Source organism: Gymnoscopelus braueri (genome assembly GCF_963280865.1).
Source record: "Gymnoscopelus braueri genome assembly, chromosome: 9".
NCBI classification, from domain to species: Eukaryota; Metazoa; Chordata; class Actinopteri; order Myctophiformes; family Myctophidae; genus Gymnoscopelus; species Gymnoscopelus braueri.
Genome location: NC_137610.1, coordinates 1978564 through 1994066, shown reverse-complemented (window position 1 = coordinate 1994066; position 15503 = coordinate 1978564). Strand labels below are relative to the sequence as shown.

General features: G+C 38.8%; 1 protein-coding gene across 1 annotated transcript in view; it reads right to left on the bottom strand.

Moving 5' to 3' along the window:
• Positions 1 to 14604: 14604 nt before the first annotated feature.
• LOC308092118 (cGMP-inhibited 3',5'-cyclic phosphodiesterase 3A-like) overlaps positions 14605 to 15503 on the bottom strand; it is a 28078-nt gene continuing 27179 nt past the window's right edge. Inside the window, exon 14 of the mRNA XM_080437944.1 lies at positions 14605 to 15036. Coding sequence (XP_080294070.1) covers positions 14882 to 15036 — 155 coding nt within the window. The 3' untranslated portion in view covers positions 14605 to 14881. The remainder of the gene's footprint in view (positions 15037 to 15503) is intronic.

Genomic DNA, 15503 nt, shown 5'->3' with positions numbered 1-15503 from the left:
TAACCTGTCAAAAATGTACTCTGTGATGGTAGACGAAGCCAGAGCCAGACACACAGAGCAGCTTGCTGTCTGTGTGCGTTATGTTGCACAAGAGGCTGTGAGAGAGTCATTTCTTGACTTCGAGAGCCTACAAGGCTTTAATGCAGAGACCATTGTAGCTGGTATAGAGAAGACTCTACAGTCACACAACTTGGAGGGCCTAATGTGTGTTGCACAAGCTTATGATGGTGCAGCTGTCATGAGCGGCGCAACAGGGGGTGTACAAGCCCACTTTAGAGAGCGACACCCTGAAGCGATATATGTCCACTGCTATGCACATGAGCTCAACCTTGTGCTGTGCTACACATGCAAAGCCATACCTGAAGCTACCGCATTCTTTGATCTACTAGAGTCCATGTACACGTTTTTCAGTAACTCCCTTGTGACCCACAACAAGTTCATTGCAGTTCAGAAGCAACTTGGATTAAAGCCATCTGAACTCGTGCAGCTCTCCACAACAAGATGGGCATGCCAGGTGAAGTCTGTCAATGCTGTCCAGAAAAACCTTCCTGCCATTTTAACATCTCTCAACACCATTAATACAACCTTGGCCCATGGGATCCGGTCCAAGCTCTGCAAGCATAAGATGATCTACATGCTGGTGATGTTTTCCGAACTCCTTGGTGTAACTGAAGGGCTACACCTGTACCTGCAGGGGGAAAGTTTGGACTTAGGCAAAGCATTCGAGTACAAGACAGCAGTCATTCAGACATTGACAGGGCTCCGCACAGACTCTGCTGGTGAAGATCTGTACAAGAGGACCATAGCCTTATGTCAGGCAAATGACATCCCCCTCCGTGATGATTCCAGGCAGCAGAAACCAAAAAGATTTGCTGGTTTTGTGGTAGAGTCAGCCTGTGGGTCAGCCTCCAATCCGACCACCTCAGAGGATTTCAGACAAAAGCTGTTTTATCCGTGCCTGGACAGAATGTTAGGTGAGCTCAGTCATAGATTCTCTGATGTGGGAGACGCACTTATGTCAGGTATTCAAGCCTGCAACCCAACTGCACAGACCTTTCTCTCTGAAAAAGCCTTGCAAAGCCTTGCTTCCCATTATGGTATTCGAGTGAAAAGAGAAGAAATCCTGGTCGCTCAAAGTTACTTAAAAAAAGATGGAGGATTCAGAGGTAGTCATTGCTGACACAGCCACTGTGTTCAAACTTTTGAATGCAACCATGTTTCCCACCCTGAAGCCTGTCTTCCAAATCGCCCTGACCATAGCAGTCAGCAGCTGCAGCTGTGAACGCTCCTTCAGTGCCTTGCGGCGTCTTCATACCTGGTTGAGGCGCACCATGTGCCAAGAAAGACTGAATGACCTGGCCATCATCTCAATTGAAAAGGAAAATCTGGATGTTATAAAACCTGACCAAGTTATTGACAAATTTGCTCAGTTGAAACCGCGTCGGCACAGCCTTGTGTTGCCACCACAAAACAGAAAGACAGTCCCTGACCCAAACAACAATCTTTAAGGGCAAAGAGTATAGCAGAAACTAATCATTTTCACCCCTCCAGTCAATGTAGAGTGACAGGAAACCAAGGACAGACAGTTTTATGTTCACTGACCCAGTGTATTTATTTTGGTCTATGTATGACTGATGTCCATATTTATTTTGGTATGTATTACTGAGTTTGTCCAGATGTATTTATTTTTGTATGTATTACTTTGACCAGATGTATTTATTTTTGTATGTATTACTTTGAGTTTGTCCAGATGTATTTATTTTGATATGTATTACTTGAGTTTGATGTCCAGATGTATTTTTTTTTAATGTGTTACTTTGAGTTTGACAAATGTCTTCCAAAACAGTTTTCTGAAACTTATGTCGCTATATCAGTGGTGCTCAATTGTTTTGACGTCAAGAACCCCCAAAATATGTATTTGGCCACAAACCCCCATCTCAAAATACTTTGTTCCAGGGACCCCCAGAAGTAAAGCCACAAGCTCATAGCGTGACACTCTATGAGCTTGTTGTATATGTCTATTTTTGAAAAATTGTGACAATACTTGCTAAAATGACAGATGCTTTCCCTGTTTTAATGGGTTAATGTGAATTCTCATCTGACCACATAATAAAGTCAAAATTGTTCATTTACAACAGTGTCCATCTTTTAACACAGGTTGTGGGTGGTGTTTAAGGAGCATGTTCTGTGCAATAGCTGACTAAGCCACTAGAATTATGCACTATTTCTGGAACTTTTACATTTATATGGTTATTGGAGAAAACTGAGAAGCCAGGAGTGGAGAATTGGTGAGCAGATGTAACAGAATTGTAATAGTTTATCATTAGAAGCCTGGTTTTATATATTTCAGTGGAGTTATGACTAATGCATCATAATCAGAACAGTGAGTTAGTAGTTTCCCTGCATTTCAGGAGTTTGGCTGTAAAAGACCAACCAAAGGTTTTTGATACTTGCTATACAGTTGTTCATCATCTATTGATTGCTGTTTATCTGCTTTTGTGATGTCTTGTTTTGACACTGCTTTTTGTGCGTGTGGTTTAAAAGGGTCGCTAGGTGGCAGTGTTTCCCCATTTGTTCTGTATATTCAGTCAATACATAATCACATTGTGGGAATCTCGTGAGAGTTCTAAGAACCAAGATGGCGACAGCCGGTGCAAAACGTACTTTTGTCAGAGATATATTAAGTTCTGGTTCATGTTTTAAGAATCCTTGGAAGGCGGAATGAGGTTTGTAAGCTGAACATTCATAGAGTACCAGGAGAGTGTTTATTCAAGTTAAAAAGATCGTTTTTTGTTGCTATTAATGTAACCACTTTAATGCCTTGCATAATGAATGCAACAGTCTTAAGGCATAGCTTTTGTTTACAAAGGTAACGGTTATTTTCATGCCTACTGTTGTTTAAACCAGCATCTGTTTGAAACTCCACTGTCTCATCATTACCATATACTCGCAAGGCCGAGGGGCAGCCAGTTACAGGCTCCCCCAAAATAATTAAATAACATAACCCTAACCTAACCCTAAAACCGAAATAAAGTAACAAAAAAAGGACCCGAATCCGGCCCAAAACCGCAAAACAAATTCTCGTGTGCGCGCGGCACATGCACGGCACATGCACGGCGTTGCCGTTGCCGTTGCCTGGGGGTCTAAGCCCCCAACCTAGTAGAGACCTAGCGACGCGCCTGCTCTTAAGCTTACGGTTGGTGTATTTTCTTTTTTATCAGAAATTGTCCTTCTATATGAGGAGACTGTGTTTTTTCAATAACTTTTTTCATTTTGTTTAAAAAAAAAATTGGGGAAAATGAAAACATTGAAATACAATGACTTTTTTTTTTTATAAATGAAAAAAGTAATCGAAAAAACACGGCCCCCTCACGTATTAGGAGGGCAGGATGAGTCACCAGAACCAAGGACGGGTGTTTTCGATGAATTTAACATGTTAAAAATGGAGTTTGAAGTTATAATGGGTTTGTATGGGAAGGGGGCGTGTCTGATAAAATGTATATCAAATATCTAAATCAAGCAACTTAAAAACTGTCTGGGGTGCTCCCAAAAGCCTGAGTAGACGAGTTTTTTAAAGTGAAATAACCATTTAAGGACACATAGCCTAATGGTGATTACATTGAAAATGCACGGCTGGGGACAGACAAAATGTAACAAATGTGTTACATATCACAAAATAAAAATGTATTACACGTGTTTCTTTGACCTTTTTCCGAGTTTATGACTCATTGAAGCTGTATCCTTTGGAACAAGCTCAAGTACTCATATTGAAGTATAACATTTTTATTCAAGTATTATTTTGAATACACACACACACACAACACACACACACACACACACACACACACACACACACACACACACACACACACACACACACACACACACACACACACACACACACACACACACACACACACACACACACACACACACACACACACACACACGGATGGACGGACGGACAGCGGCTAAAATAGACCTTTGTATGAACTAGAAACCAAGACAAATGGCCTGGACGGCTGGCCTAGCCGTCTGGGCATCTAGGTTGCTAATGCCGCCTGACAGCGTGTCGCGGGTTCGACTCCCGATCCCGACAACCTTTGCTGCGTGTCACTCCCCATCTCTCTCTCTCCCCATTTCCTGTCAGTCTACTGTACCTATCAATAAAGGCAGAAAAATCCCCCAAAAATATCTTACAGGAAAAAAGAAACCAAGACAGATGAGGCAGGATGACCACAGAAATGTAAATCTTATAATTCATTGTATTCACATTAACAACACAAAACATTGTTCAGTTTGTGACAAACTTCTAAACAATGGGCAAACATAATGCACTGTATAATAATAATAATAATAACATCACCATAACAATATTTTAATACCAAGAGGCACTTCCAGGAAATCTGGCAAATATAGAGAGGCTACAGTATAGTGTCTGAATTACAAAATGGTACAAATAAATAATGTTTATCTAAAAAGAGTCTTTTTTTTTTGTTATAACATGTCTTCACTGTACAGTGTAATATACTGTACAAAATGGAGCATCAACCTGCGAAGAAATTAACCTTTTTATATATATATATATATATATATATATATATATATAACAAATGCTGTGTGTATTTGGACGTAAGAAGTATTGCTACATGTGCACGCTTGAGCATGCACGCACACAGACAGACACACACACACACAATTGGTGCTAAATAGCACTAAAATTGGTTCTTTGGCTTGTAACATTCATCAATTTAAATGTTATTGCAATATTCTGTAGCTACCTTGCACCATGTATCTTAAAGGTGCTATATAGCAGCGATTGTCAACCTGCGGGCTGGGGCCCACTAGTGGGCCGTGAGGATATTACAAGTGGGCTGCACCAATTAATCAATCTGGGAACCCATTCGATAAAAATAAAAAACAAATTGATTGATCATTATAAATAAACATTGCTCTGAAAATGCAACCTTTCGACTGCCGTGTTAAGATGGGTGGGCCGTGAACGCTTTTGAGATTTTCAAGTGGGCCCTGATCCAGTAAAGGTTTAGAACCACTGCTATATAGCACCTCCGAAAAACTGATTGACAAGTGCTTGTTCGTCATATTATTGGTTGAAAACCTGACGACATAGTGACGCATTTCCGCTGTTCTTTAACGGGAAGTAATTCAGATTGGACTTTTGGGACTTTCGAGATATATATTTTTTTCATTTCAGCTGGTCTTTAAATTATAGTACGTACGTGTGAATAAGTACATTCAAAACAAAGAAATATTAGAAATACAAAGACAAAAGTGACATAATTAATTTGCTAGTTTCAAGTGATGTCCTCCATTAACCACTGGGACCCTGCATGGCGTCGCAATGTGTCCACGTCGTTACAGGCCAAGTAGAAAAGAAAAAAAACAGAGATAGCTGATCTACAAGCTTGTAGATCTGTTATGTTTCGGCGTGCAACACCGTCGTGTGAAGTACAAAATGGCATCAGAGAACCGGGGTTATTACAGTAACCTGAGGGTGTAAGTGGTTAATAATTTGACACGTATGGTCTCACGTATGGTGTAAACTTTGTAAGTCCAAAACCGTTCCTTTTTTATTATTATTTTAAAAGCGATTTAACGTAGTGAACATTGCGGATCTACAAGCTCACAACGCGTCGCGATGCAACATGTTGTGAGCTTACGGGGGATAAAAACACGTAAAAAGTCAAAATAATGGACATAAAAGGTTTCTGCCCGACAGCAACGACATTCAACTTCATTTGCTAGTGGTGGTGGTGGAGAGTAACAACGTACATTTAAGCATTGTATTCCAAAGTTTCCAAAGAAAAGGGGGCATGAATTGGCCTCATTTCACACCTGGCGAATCAGACACAACAATGTAAGTAACATGTCTGTAAGTAACACTTACAGACATGACATTTACTTGACTTGATAATGCTTATTTTGTAGATATTTTTTTCAATACTTTATACCAGTGGTTCTCAACCTGGTCTGCGAGGGTATTGCAAGTTTGCCCCCAAATAAATGGAAAAACACTAAGATTTTAATCATATTATGACATGAATAAAAAAAATGATATATAACGTAAAAAAAACAAAAACTCATAGTATTTATTCTTCATTAAAACATTGAAAAAAAACCAACATTGTGATACCGATATAGAAACTTTACGTTAGTTCCATTTAAACACAATCGATTGATTGATCATTAAAATAAACATTGCTCTGGAGATGCACGCGGCCCACCCATCTGACCACTTAACACGCCAGCCAAACGGCTGCCGTGTTAAGTCGTCAGATGGGTGGGCTGCGGATGTTTAGTTTTTTTGCTATTTATTTATATCGGGAATCAGGTTGAGAATCTCTGGTTTTATACTCAAATTATTCAAATATGTCCTGGTGTGTCATCAGGTCTCCCTGCTTACATAGGACCACATAGTAGGGGGTGCTAAGTGAAAAATCGTTACGCGGCGGATAAAAGCATACAATTTGGCACACATGTCAGTGTGTTATGAGTTATTGACCAAATTGAAAATGGACGCCTAGTGTTGTCGATTGACTCAAAAGACAACTAAAGAATCTCCAAAAAGCATAAAATTGGCCCACATGTCCCTTGGGTCATCCTAAGACATCCTAGAAGGGGTGCCCAAAAAAGTCTTCAACAGGAAGTGAGTTATTGACAAAATTGAAAATGGCCGCCTACAGTGTTGGCGATTGGCTCAAAAAGCCTATAGAATCTCCAAAAAGCATATAATTTGGCACATATGTCCCTTGGGTCATCCTAACACATCCTAGAAGGGGTGCTCAAAATAATCTGAAACAGGAAGTGAGTTATTGACTAAATTGAAAATGGCCGCCTACAGTGTGAAAGATGATGCAAGATACCTAAAGAATCTCATAAAAGCATGAAATGTGGTACAAATGTCCCTTGGGTGATCTGAACGCATTCTACAAGGGGTGCCCAAAGAGGTTTTAAACAGGAAGTGACCGCCTAAAGCAGTTGACACAAAAGAAAACATAAAGGGACGTCATAAAAGTGTACCATTTGGTACGTACATTGAGTGCTTCTTAATATATCCTAGAAGGGGTTATTTATTTGTTTGTTTGCTTGTTTATTAAACTTTTTAGGAAGGGACCATGTTGAAGAAATTCTAAATGGCTGTTTAACCCTCTAAGACCCAGCGATGCTTTAGAGCAACAATTATATTTTATAAAGAAAGGAGTTTAAATAATTTGTTTTTCTGTTATTTTTTCACCTCTAAATCCTCATTGGGTCCTATTGTTTAGTCTTACAATGCCATTGGCCAGGATATTTGCATATAAATACCCCCCACAGAGCCAGGAATCATCACAACTTGAAAAATCTCTGTTGGAACAGATCTCTTTTTTCTCTGGAAGATATTCCTCACAAAAACGTAAGTAATATGCCTGTAATATTTGTTTTGGTGAACATTACAATGTCTAGAACATGTACATATGTTATTATTGTGAAATATATGTCCCAAATTTAAATTATAGCATGATTCATACTTGTTGCTTTTGGTCAACGTTGGGCCCTCTTGGTTGCAAAAAAATACAAGGGCAGGCCTAATGTTCACCTGCTACTGTTCAGCCTTATATATAGTTTTCACAATAGATTTAAACAGTTATATGTGTATTTCCCCCACTTTGCATATATATATATATATATATATATATATATATATATATATATATATATATATATATATATATATATATATATATATATATATATATGAGAGAGAGAGAAACAGTGAGAGAGAGTAGGCTATATGTGCATTTTTACTTTAATTTCTAATTTCCAATGATATTTGTAACCATTGTTTTAACAGTCAGTACCATACAAGCTGGTTCCTTTGTTCACAAAAACTGAATTGTTTGCTTTGAGCAGTAAGCCTCAGAAAATGTCCACCCAAACTTTCTCTCTCCCCCTAAACAATACATATTCAACCATAGTTTAACCAATATATTCCCTTGTTATTTCTCAGTATGTTTAATTTGCTTTCAATACTACAAGGACAGTGGGACCACTGTGGTACTTGTTGGGGGTTGTGGGGGTTGTTCATTATTATTCATTATTCATTCAAGGTGTGGTGGGTACTTAGGGGCAATGGAATGATGCCCACTTAGGGGCAATCATCATCACACAATAGGTTTGCCAGACAGTATTGTATGACTTGTGAAATGTTTCATCATCACTGCAGTAAGCAGTGATGTGTAAGCACTACTAAATGTACTAATGGTAATATTTCATTTCAGAATGCCACAACAACAGAAAGGGACTCGCTTCTCAGCCAGGTATGTTCTGGATATCGTGATGAACGGAGAGAGTGATGTTGACATAGACATCAATGAGACTGATGAAGAGTCAGATGAAGAGGACTGTGGCATGGGGTCCAAAGAAAACCAACCACCCAGTGAACCACCCAGTGAACCCACTGACCAATGTGCAGGGTCATATTGGGTGGAGATCAGTTTGCATCTTTTTATCAATGCAAATCAGTGAGTTGGCCAGACAGTATTGTGTGATCACTGACAATGGTTTAGGTTATTAGGTTTCTTTACTACATATATTGTACAGATTTTTATTTTGTTGTTCTTTTAATAAAATTGATTAAAAAATATGGCTTATTGGTGTTATTATTCATAATGTATACTGTTCTGAGGCCAAATATTATTCATAATTGATCTGAGGCCAAATAATAAACCATATAAATGAATCATTAAGTTGTTTTAGTGAAGTAATTACACATTTGCCATGTTATCCATAAAAATGGCCTATAGGAAATTTTGCTACCTGATGGACCCAACGTTGCTAAATGTCAACATTTGCATAAAAACTTACCAAAACATTTTTTTTTTAAAAACATTATATTTTCCTCTTCAAAATACTCCTACAAGACCATCTGAAAGGTTTTTAATTTTTTTTTGCAAGTACAAATATATCCGGGTCTTACAGGGTTAAACAGTTGACCACGGCAGTCTGCATATTATGCAGACTCAATACGACAGGTTATGCAGTGCATAACCTGCCATATTTTGTAGTCTACCTTCTGTTTTCATTTCTACATCATCTTATTTATTTTACTTTCTGCATTATTTTTTTTATTTTACTCTTTGAATCTTCTTTATTTATCTAACTCTCTACATATTCTTATTTATTTTACTCTGCATCTTATCTTACTCTGCATATTCTTATTTTACTCTCTGCATCTTATTTATTTTGCACTCTACATCTTCTTGCTGGTTTTATACTCTATCTTCTCATGTATTTCATTACTGTTTTTTTGTGATTAGTGTTTAGTAACTACATGTATTCATGTGTGCCATTTCGCAATTACCAGCACATTGGCATAATGCTCTGCAAGGTAACCCAGCATCCCGGCATCTACACTTTCTCGAACAGAAGGGCTCAGCTTTGCAGCCACACTTGAGTTCTCTACAAACTTTGGCAGCCTCTGGCAAGAGTGTCCATAAAGGTGTCCACAAATCAGCGACTTTAATCCATCCATATTTGTCAGGAGATGGTAGAGATTGCATAGCTTTCAGGCTTCTGGACCAAATGCCAGATTGGCAAACTGCTCGATTTGAATGTTGTAGCAGTGCAGCCCGTGGGGGAGGAGTGTTTTCCATTGAGAGACTATTAAAACTTTGTTTTGGCACCCCTTAAGATGCATTCAGATCACCCAAGGGACATTTGTACCAAATTTCATGCTTTTATGAGATAATTTTTTATGATCGTACTGTACACGGCCATTTTCAATTTAGTCAATAACTCACTTCCTGTTTCAGATCATTTCAGGCACCCCTTCTAGGATGTCTTAGGATGACCCAAGGGACATGTATGCCAAATTGTTGCTTTTATGAGATTCTTTAGTTGTCTGTTGAGTCAATCGACAACACTGTAGGCGGTCATTTTCAATTTTGTCAATAACTCACTTCCTGTTTAAGATTTTTTTGGGCACCCCTTCTGGCAGGGACGCGGGAAGTGGGGTGCTGAGGGTGCTGCAGCACCCCTGGTGGTGGGGAAGAGAAAGAAAAAAGTTTGAAAAAAAAATGTTTTTATTTTTTTATTTTTTAAACAAATATATATCATTTTAAAAGTCTATATACACACTTATATATTAAAACAATGATGTATTTAACTTTGGGGAATAAAATATTTGTTGAAAAAGGTGAAAAAACGTGAAAAATGTGAAAAAAATCGCGGGACACATGTGAAAAACAATCGTGCACGCGCGCAAAGCGCGCGTGCGGAGTCCCCCGCCAAGCCCAGCCCCCCTTGGCATAAATGACTTCCAGCGTCCCTGCCTTCTGGGATGTCTTGGGATGACCCAAGGGACATGTATGCCAAATTGTATGCTTTTATGAGATTCTTTAGTTGTCTTTTGAGTCAATCGACAACACTAGGCGGCCATTTTCAATTTCGTCAATAACTCACTTCCTGTTTCAGATTCCTTTGGGCACCCCTTCTAGGATGTCTTAGGATGACCCAAGGGACATATGTGCCAAATGTTATGCTTTTTGGAGATTCTTTTGGTGTCTTTTGAGTCAACGGTCAACAGTTTAGGTGGCCATTTTGGATTTTGTCCATAACTCACTTCCTGTTTAAGATTTTTTTGGGCACCCCTTCTAGGATGTTTTAGGATGACCCAAGGGACATCTGTATCAAATTTCATGCTTTTATCCACCGCGTAACGATTTGGCCATTGTTTGTGGTTAGCACCCCCTACTACAGTGGAAACAAGTCCCTAAGACTTTTTTGTGTTATCCTTTTAGCCTAAATGTCTGACTGTGCCTCGTGCTGTTTACATTTCTGTTTAATAAAGTGTTCTATCAATCATTCAAAACAGTTCAAATGTTACAAAGTACTTTCTTTGTAAAACAAAAATCTAATTTTACAAAACAATTTGACAAAGACAGAGATAAGATCAGAAACCCCCCCAAAAAAGTCTTACTAGTTTGCGGTGGTGGAACAAAGTACTCCCTCACACTACTTGTCAAATAGTACTCGACTAGAAGTGAAAGTTGCTCAGTCAAAATTGTACTGGAGTATTTGCTTTAAAAACAAAAAACACAAATAAAGATTAAGTATTCACACTTAAAAATATTCAAATGTACACATTTCAGAGTACATTTTATTTTGAATATCAATAGATTGCTGAATTGAAATTCAGACATCCTCCACCCTAAAAGAAGAAAAGATCTAAATAATTGCAGAACATTTCTAAAATAGCAAAAGCAGCTGATCTACACGCTCACAATATGTCCCAATGTGATGCGTTGTGAGCTTGTAGCTCTGCTATTATCACTATATGTGAAATAGTGCTTAAGCGGTTAACTCGTAGTGTACTTGTTTTCCCTTCCTAGAAGTGTATAGTGGAGTCAAAAGCACAATGTTTGTCTTTGAAATGAAGTGTAGTGAAAGACATAAGTGGATTTATTCAAGTAGAGTACATCTAGTCAAAACAAGTAGGCCTACTTATAGGTACTCAAGTAAATGTACTTTGTTATCGTCCACCACTGGTAGAAGGAATGTTTGTGTCAATTAGCATATCATCTATGTGGAAACCAATGTCCAAAACTGTTACTTTTCAAGATTCAAAATTCAAAAGTTGTAGCTCCCGCGTTTTGATGCTTTTGTGTGACGCTGTAGTATGATCAAGTAGGACATAATTTTTAGTTAGTTAGAATATGGAGATAAGAGGTTTCTGCCCGACAGTGACGATATGCTAATGAACCGTGACAGGATTGGACAATGCAATTAAGATTGTTAACATAATAGGTCAGATAAGTCATTTGATTGATTCCCTTCATGATCCATATATAGATAAACCACCCAAAAAATAACACAACATATGTGCATGTGTGCGTGTGTTTGTATTACTACGTTTTTGAGGGCCAAAAGACAGAAATGGTACCATATTATAAAGAGCATTGCCTATCGCAATAAAAGACGCCAACAATAATAACATTGCAGAGATTGTACAAGCTTGTAGAATGGCTATTTGTGGCTAATGTTGCCCCCCAGAATATGGATGCTGGGCTGCAAGTGCAACAAAAGCGCCGTTTTAAGAGTTGTACGCATATTTTTGATTATCACGATAATATCGTTAATTGCGATAATAACGTTAATTGCAATTATTTTGGCCACAATAATCGTGAAATGACAATTTCATATGATCCAATCCAAAAGCATGCCTGATTTATACTCAGTTGTGTGTCACGCACTGACACGTCGTAGAGCTTGTAGATCGTCAGTTTCAGGCTTTTTGGGGTAAAAAATAAGAAGAAAAAAGACAAACATTGTTGGCATAACATCTGCATCATAAAAATGTGTGTGTGTGTGTGTGTGTGTGTGTGTGTGTGTGTGTGTGTTTGTGTGTGTGTCAGCAGTCCGGTGTCCAGTGTGTTTCCACGCTGGCTTGAGGTCTGATGTAACTCACTGGTTCTCAACTTGCGGTCTGCGGACCGCCAGGGGGTCTTCGAGGTGTCACGGGGGGGTACTGCAACTCAGAGAGTGTACCAATGGAACAAAATCTTTCTTTGTGTAGACGGAGGGTCCCAGAGATAAAAAACAAAACAAAAAAAGGTATCAAATGGTGGGTCCGTGCCCCCCTCAAGCATATCAAACTGGGGGTCCGTGTAGAGTCCCGAAGTCTGACGCCACTTCCCGACTCCTCTGGGTGACGGACTTGTTTTTCCACATTCAAAACGTCATAGATTTTTTTCTTTTTAACATCACGTCATATGTAAGAACCGTGTTCAGAAAATAAAATAAAACACGAGGTCGGCCAATGTTAAAAGATTTGCACAAATACAAAAATATTTCTTTTTTACCAATATGACGCGGTGAGTAGGTTGTAGAGATGCGCGGATCACGGTTTTACCCGCGGGTAACCGCCGTTTGGGTGGATTTGGGTCAATCAAATATAATTATTAATTAATATTGGATAAACCGCGGGTGAAATAATGCAGGAATTAAATTAATGATATCTATCTATAGGCCTATTATAGCTTTTAAAAAGCATGACATTTCACCGTGTGTGCGTTTGTAGTATTTTAATATTAGGTAATTTTACACTAGGCACAAATTAGCCGCTCACTACACGTTGCTTTGCAGGCAGCCAGTGTTGCCAGGTTGCGAGAGAAATAAGCAGCCAGGTCTATGAAAACAAGCCCAAAACAAGTGCCAAACAAGCCCAAAAGTCGCTTATAAAAAGCTTATAAAAAGCTTATAAAAAGCCGACATGGCAACAAAGTGGTTGAAAGTGAAAGTAACTGAATGAAGACGTGCGCTTGTTACCATGGTTGTGGATTGTATACAGTCACTGCATCGCGACAGTGGTGAGTAACATTGTTTATAAGAAAACTAACGTCAGGAAAATAACAATTATTTGGTGCGGTTGGTGCAGATCTATAAATAGGATGATATAATTACCGCGGGTGGATGGCGGATGGATAATGAACTTGTAAACGCGGATTTGGGTGACACAAAAACCCATCCGCGCATCTCTAGTAGGTAGTGAGAGCAGCCATGCTGTAGCCTACGGCTTGGAAACGGTGGCACTGAAGAAAAGACACGAGGAGGAGCTGTAGGTGGCAGAACCGAGGACGCTACGATTATCTTTAGGAGTGACAGAAATCAGAAATGACTTCATTAGAGAATCAGCCCAGGTTAGAAGGTTGGGGAATAAAACTAGAGAGGTGAGGTTGAGATGGTTTGGACATGTACAGAGGAGGGAAGAGGGGTACATTGGGATAAGGAAGATGGAGCTGCCAGGTAAGACAGTGCAAAGGTACTAATTTATCCAAAGAGTTGGAAAATTAAGGGCCGCCTACAAATCCACTACAATTCTCAGGCTTAGAAATGACCTAAAGACAGCACTATACTCGCACATAATCAGCATCACCGTTGTGTTGCACTGGATTTTTTATTTAAAATGTTTTCTGTAGGAGAGTAGTGTTATCAGTTCACACAGTGATAACTGATGTGACAACAATTCTAAGGAATCTCATTGTTGTTTGTTTAAATGTTTTTGACGGGGCGTGACGTGCTTGGGGACGACGAATCACGTAATTTCCTAATTCACTGCAATTTTTTTTCAATTTTCTCCAAACAGACGTTTTTGGAGAAACCAAAAAATGATAAACGACACAGTGTCACCTACTGGGCAGAATCGTCCGATTCGTTTTTATTCTATTTTTGGAACACAGTTCTTATATGAAGTGAGTTAAAAGACTTCTTTGGGGTTTTAAATAAGAAAAAACACTCCGGTAGTATGACATTAAAAGGGTTAAGAGTCACAGTTCCGCTCTGCTGTTGGTATCAAAAGAGATCTCCATTCATAAAGTGCTCCCCCTGCTCGCATCAAGCTCCTACAGGGGGAGTTTGGTGAAAACTGGATATTCGGACAAAAATGTGTAAAACACTTATTTATTTATAATTACTTTTTCTTCGGTATAGGCACACAAAAAACATCTACAGTGTTGTGTCTACTTATGGAAGTCCATTGGTCCAAAACATTACTTAATAAGTATCACAATGGATGTATTTGTGATATTTGAAAAACACACACACACACACACACACACACACACACACACACACACACACACACACACACACACACACACACACACACACACACACACCACAATAACTAATTAACATTGAAATGTATTGAAATTTAATTTCATTGTGTTCTTTTTTCATTGTGGTAAATATCATAACATTTTTGGACCAAAGGACTTTCATTCCTAAGTGATGTGCTGCAAAACACGAGTCTGTTAATATTGGTAAAAAAAATCATACATATAATATTTTAAAAAATGTTTAGTTTTTTTATGTTGTAGGCAAGTCACTCTGGAGGCGGGTCACATTCTTCTTGTGGGGGGAGTGGCCACTCTGGCTCCTCCTCCTCCTCTGGCTCCTCCTCCGCCCCAACAAGCCCCTCCTCCTTGCTGTGTGGCTCCTCCTCCTCGTGGATAGCGGTGATCGGCTCGTTAGCAGCAGCTACGTAGGAGATATCGCAGCGTTCATTTAGTCGACTAAAACTATGACGACAAATGTTCATATACTACCTTTTTTTCACTGACGAAAAATAAATGTAAACTAAGCTATGATGACTAAAACTATGACTAAATATATTGAACATTTTGTCAACAAATAAAAACTAGACTGTTAGGGAGGGACTAGTGGAGAAGAGATCCAGTAGAACTAAGACAAGTCATTTTATGCTTGGTTGCGTGCAGGTGTGACGCCGAAAATAACCAATCTACGAGCTTGTAGATCAGCTGTTTTCAGCACAAATCCATGTATAAATCAGGCATTACGATGCTATCATGGCCCGCCAAAATGTATTTTAAGACGACTAAATCAACTGTAGATTTAGTTGACTAAAATATTCAGTCAACTAAAACTAAAACATTTCAGATGACTAAAATATGACTAAAACTAAACTGGAATTGTATCCAAAAGAC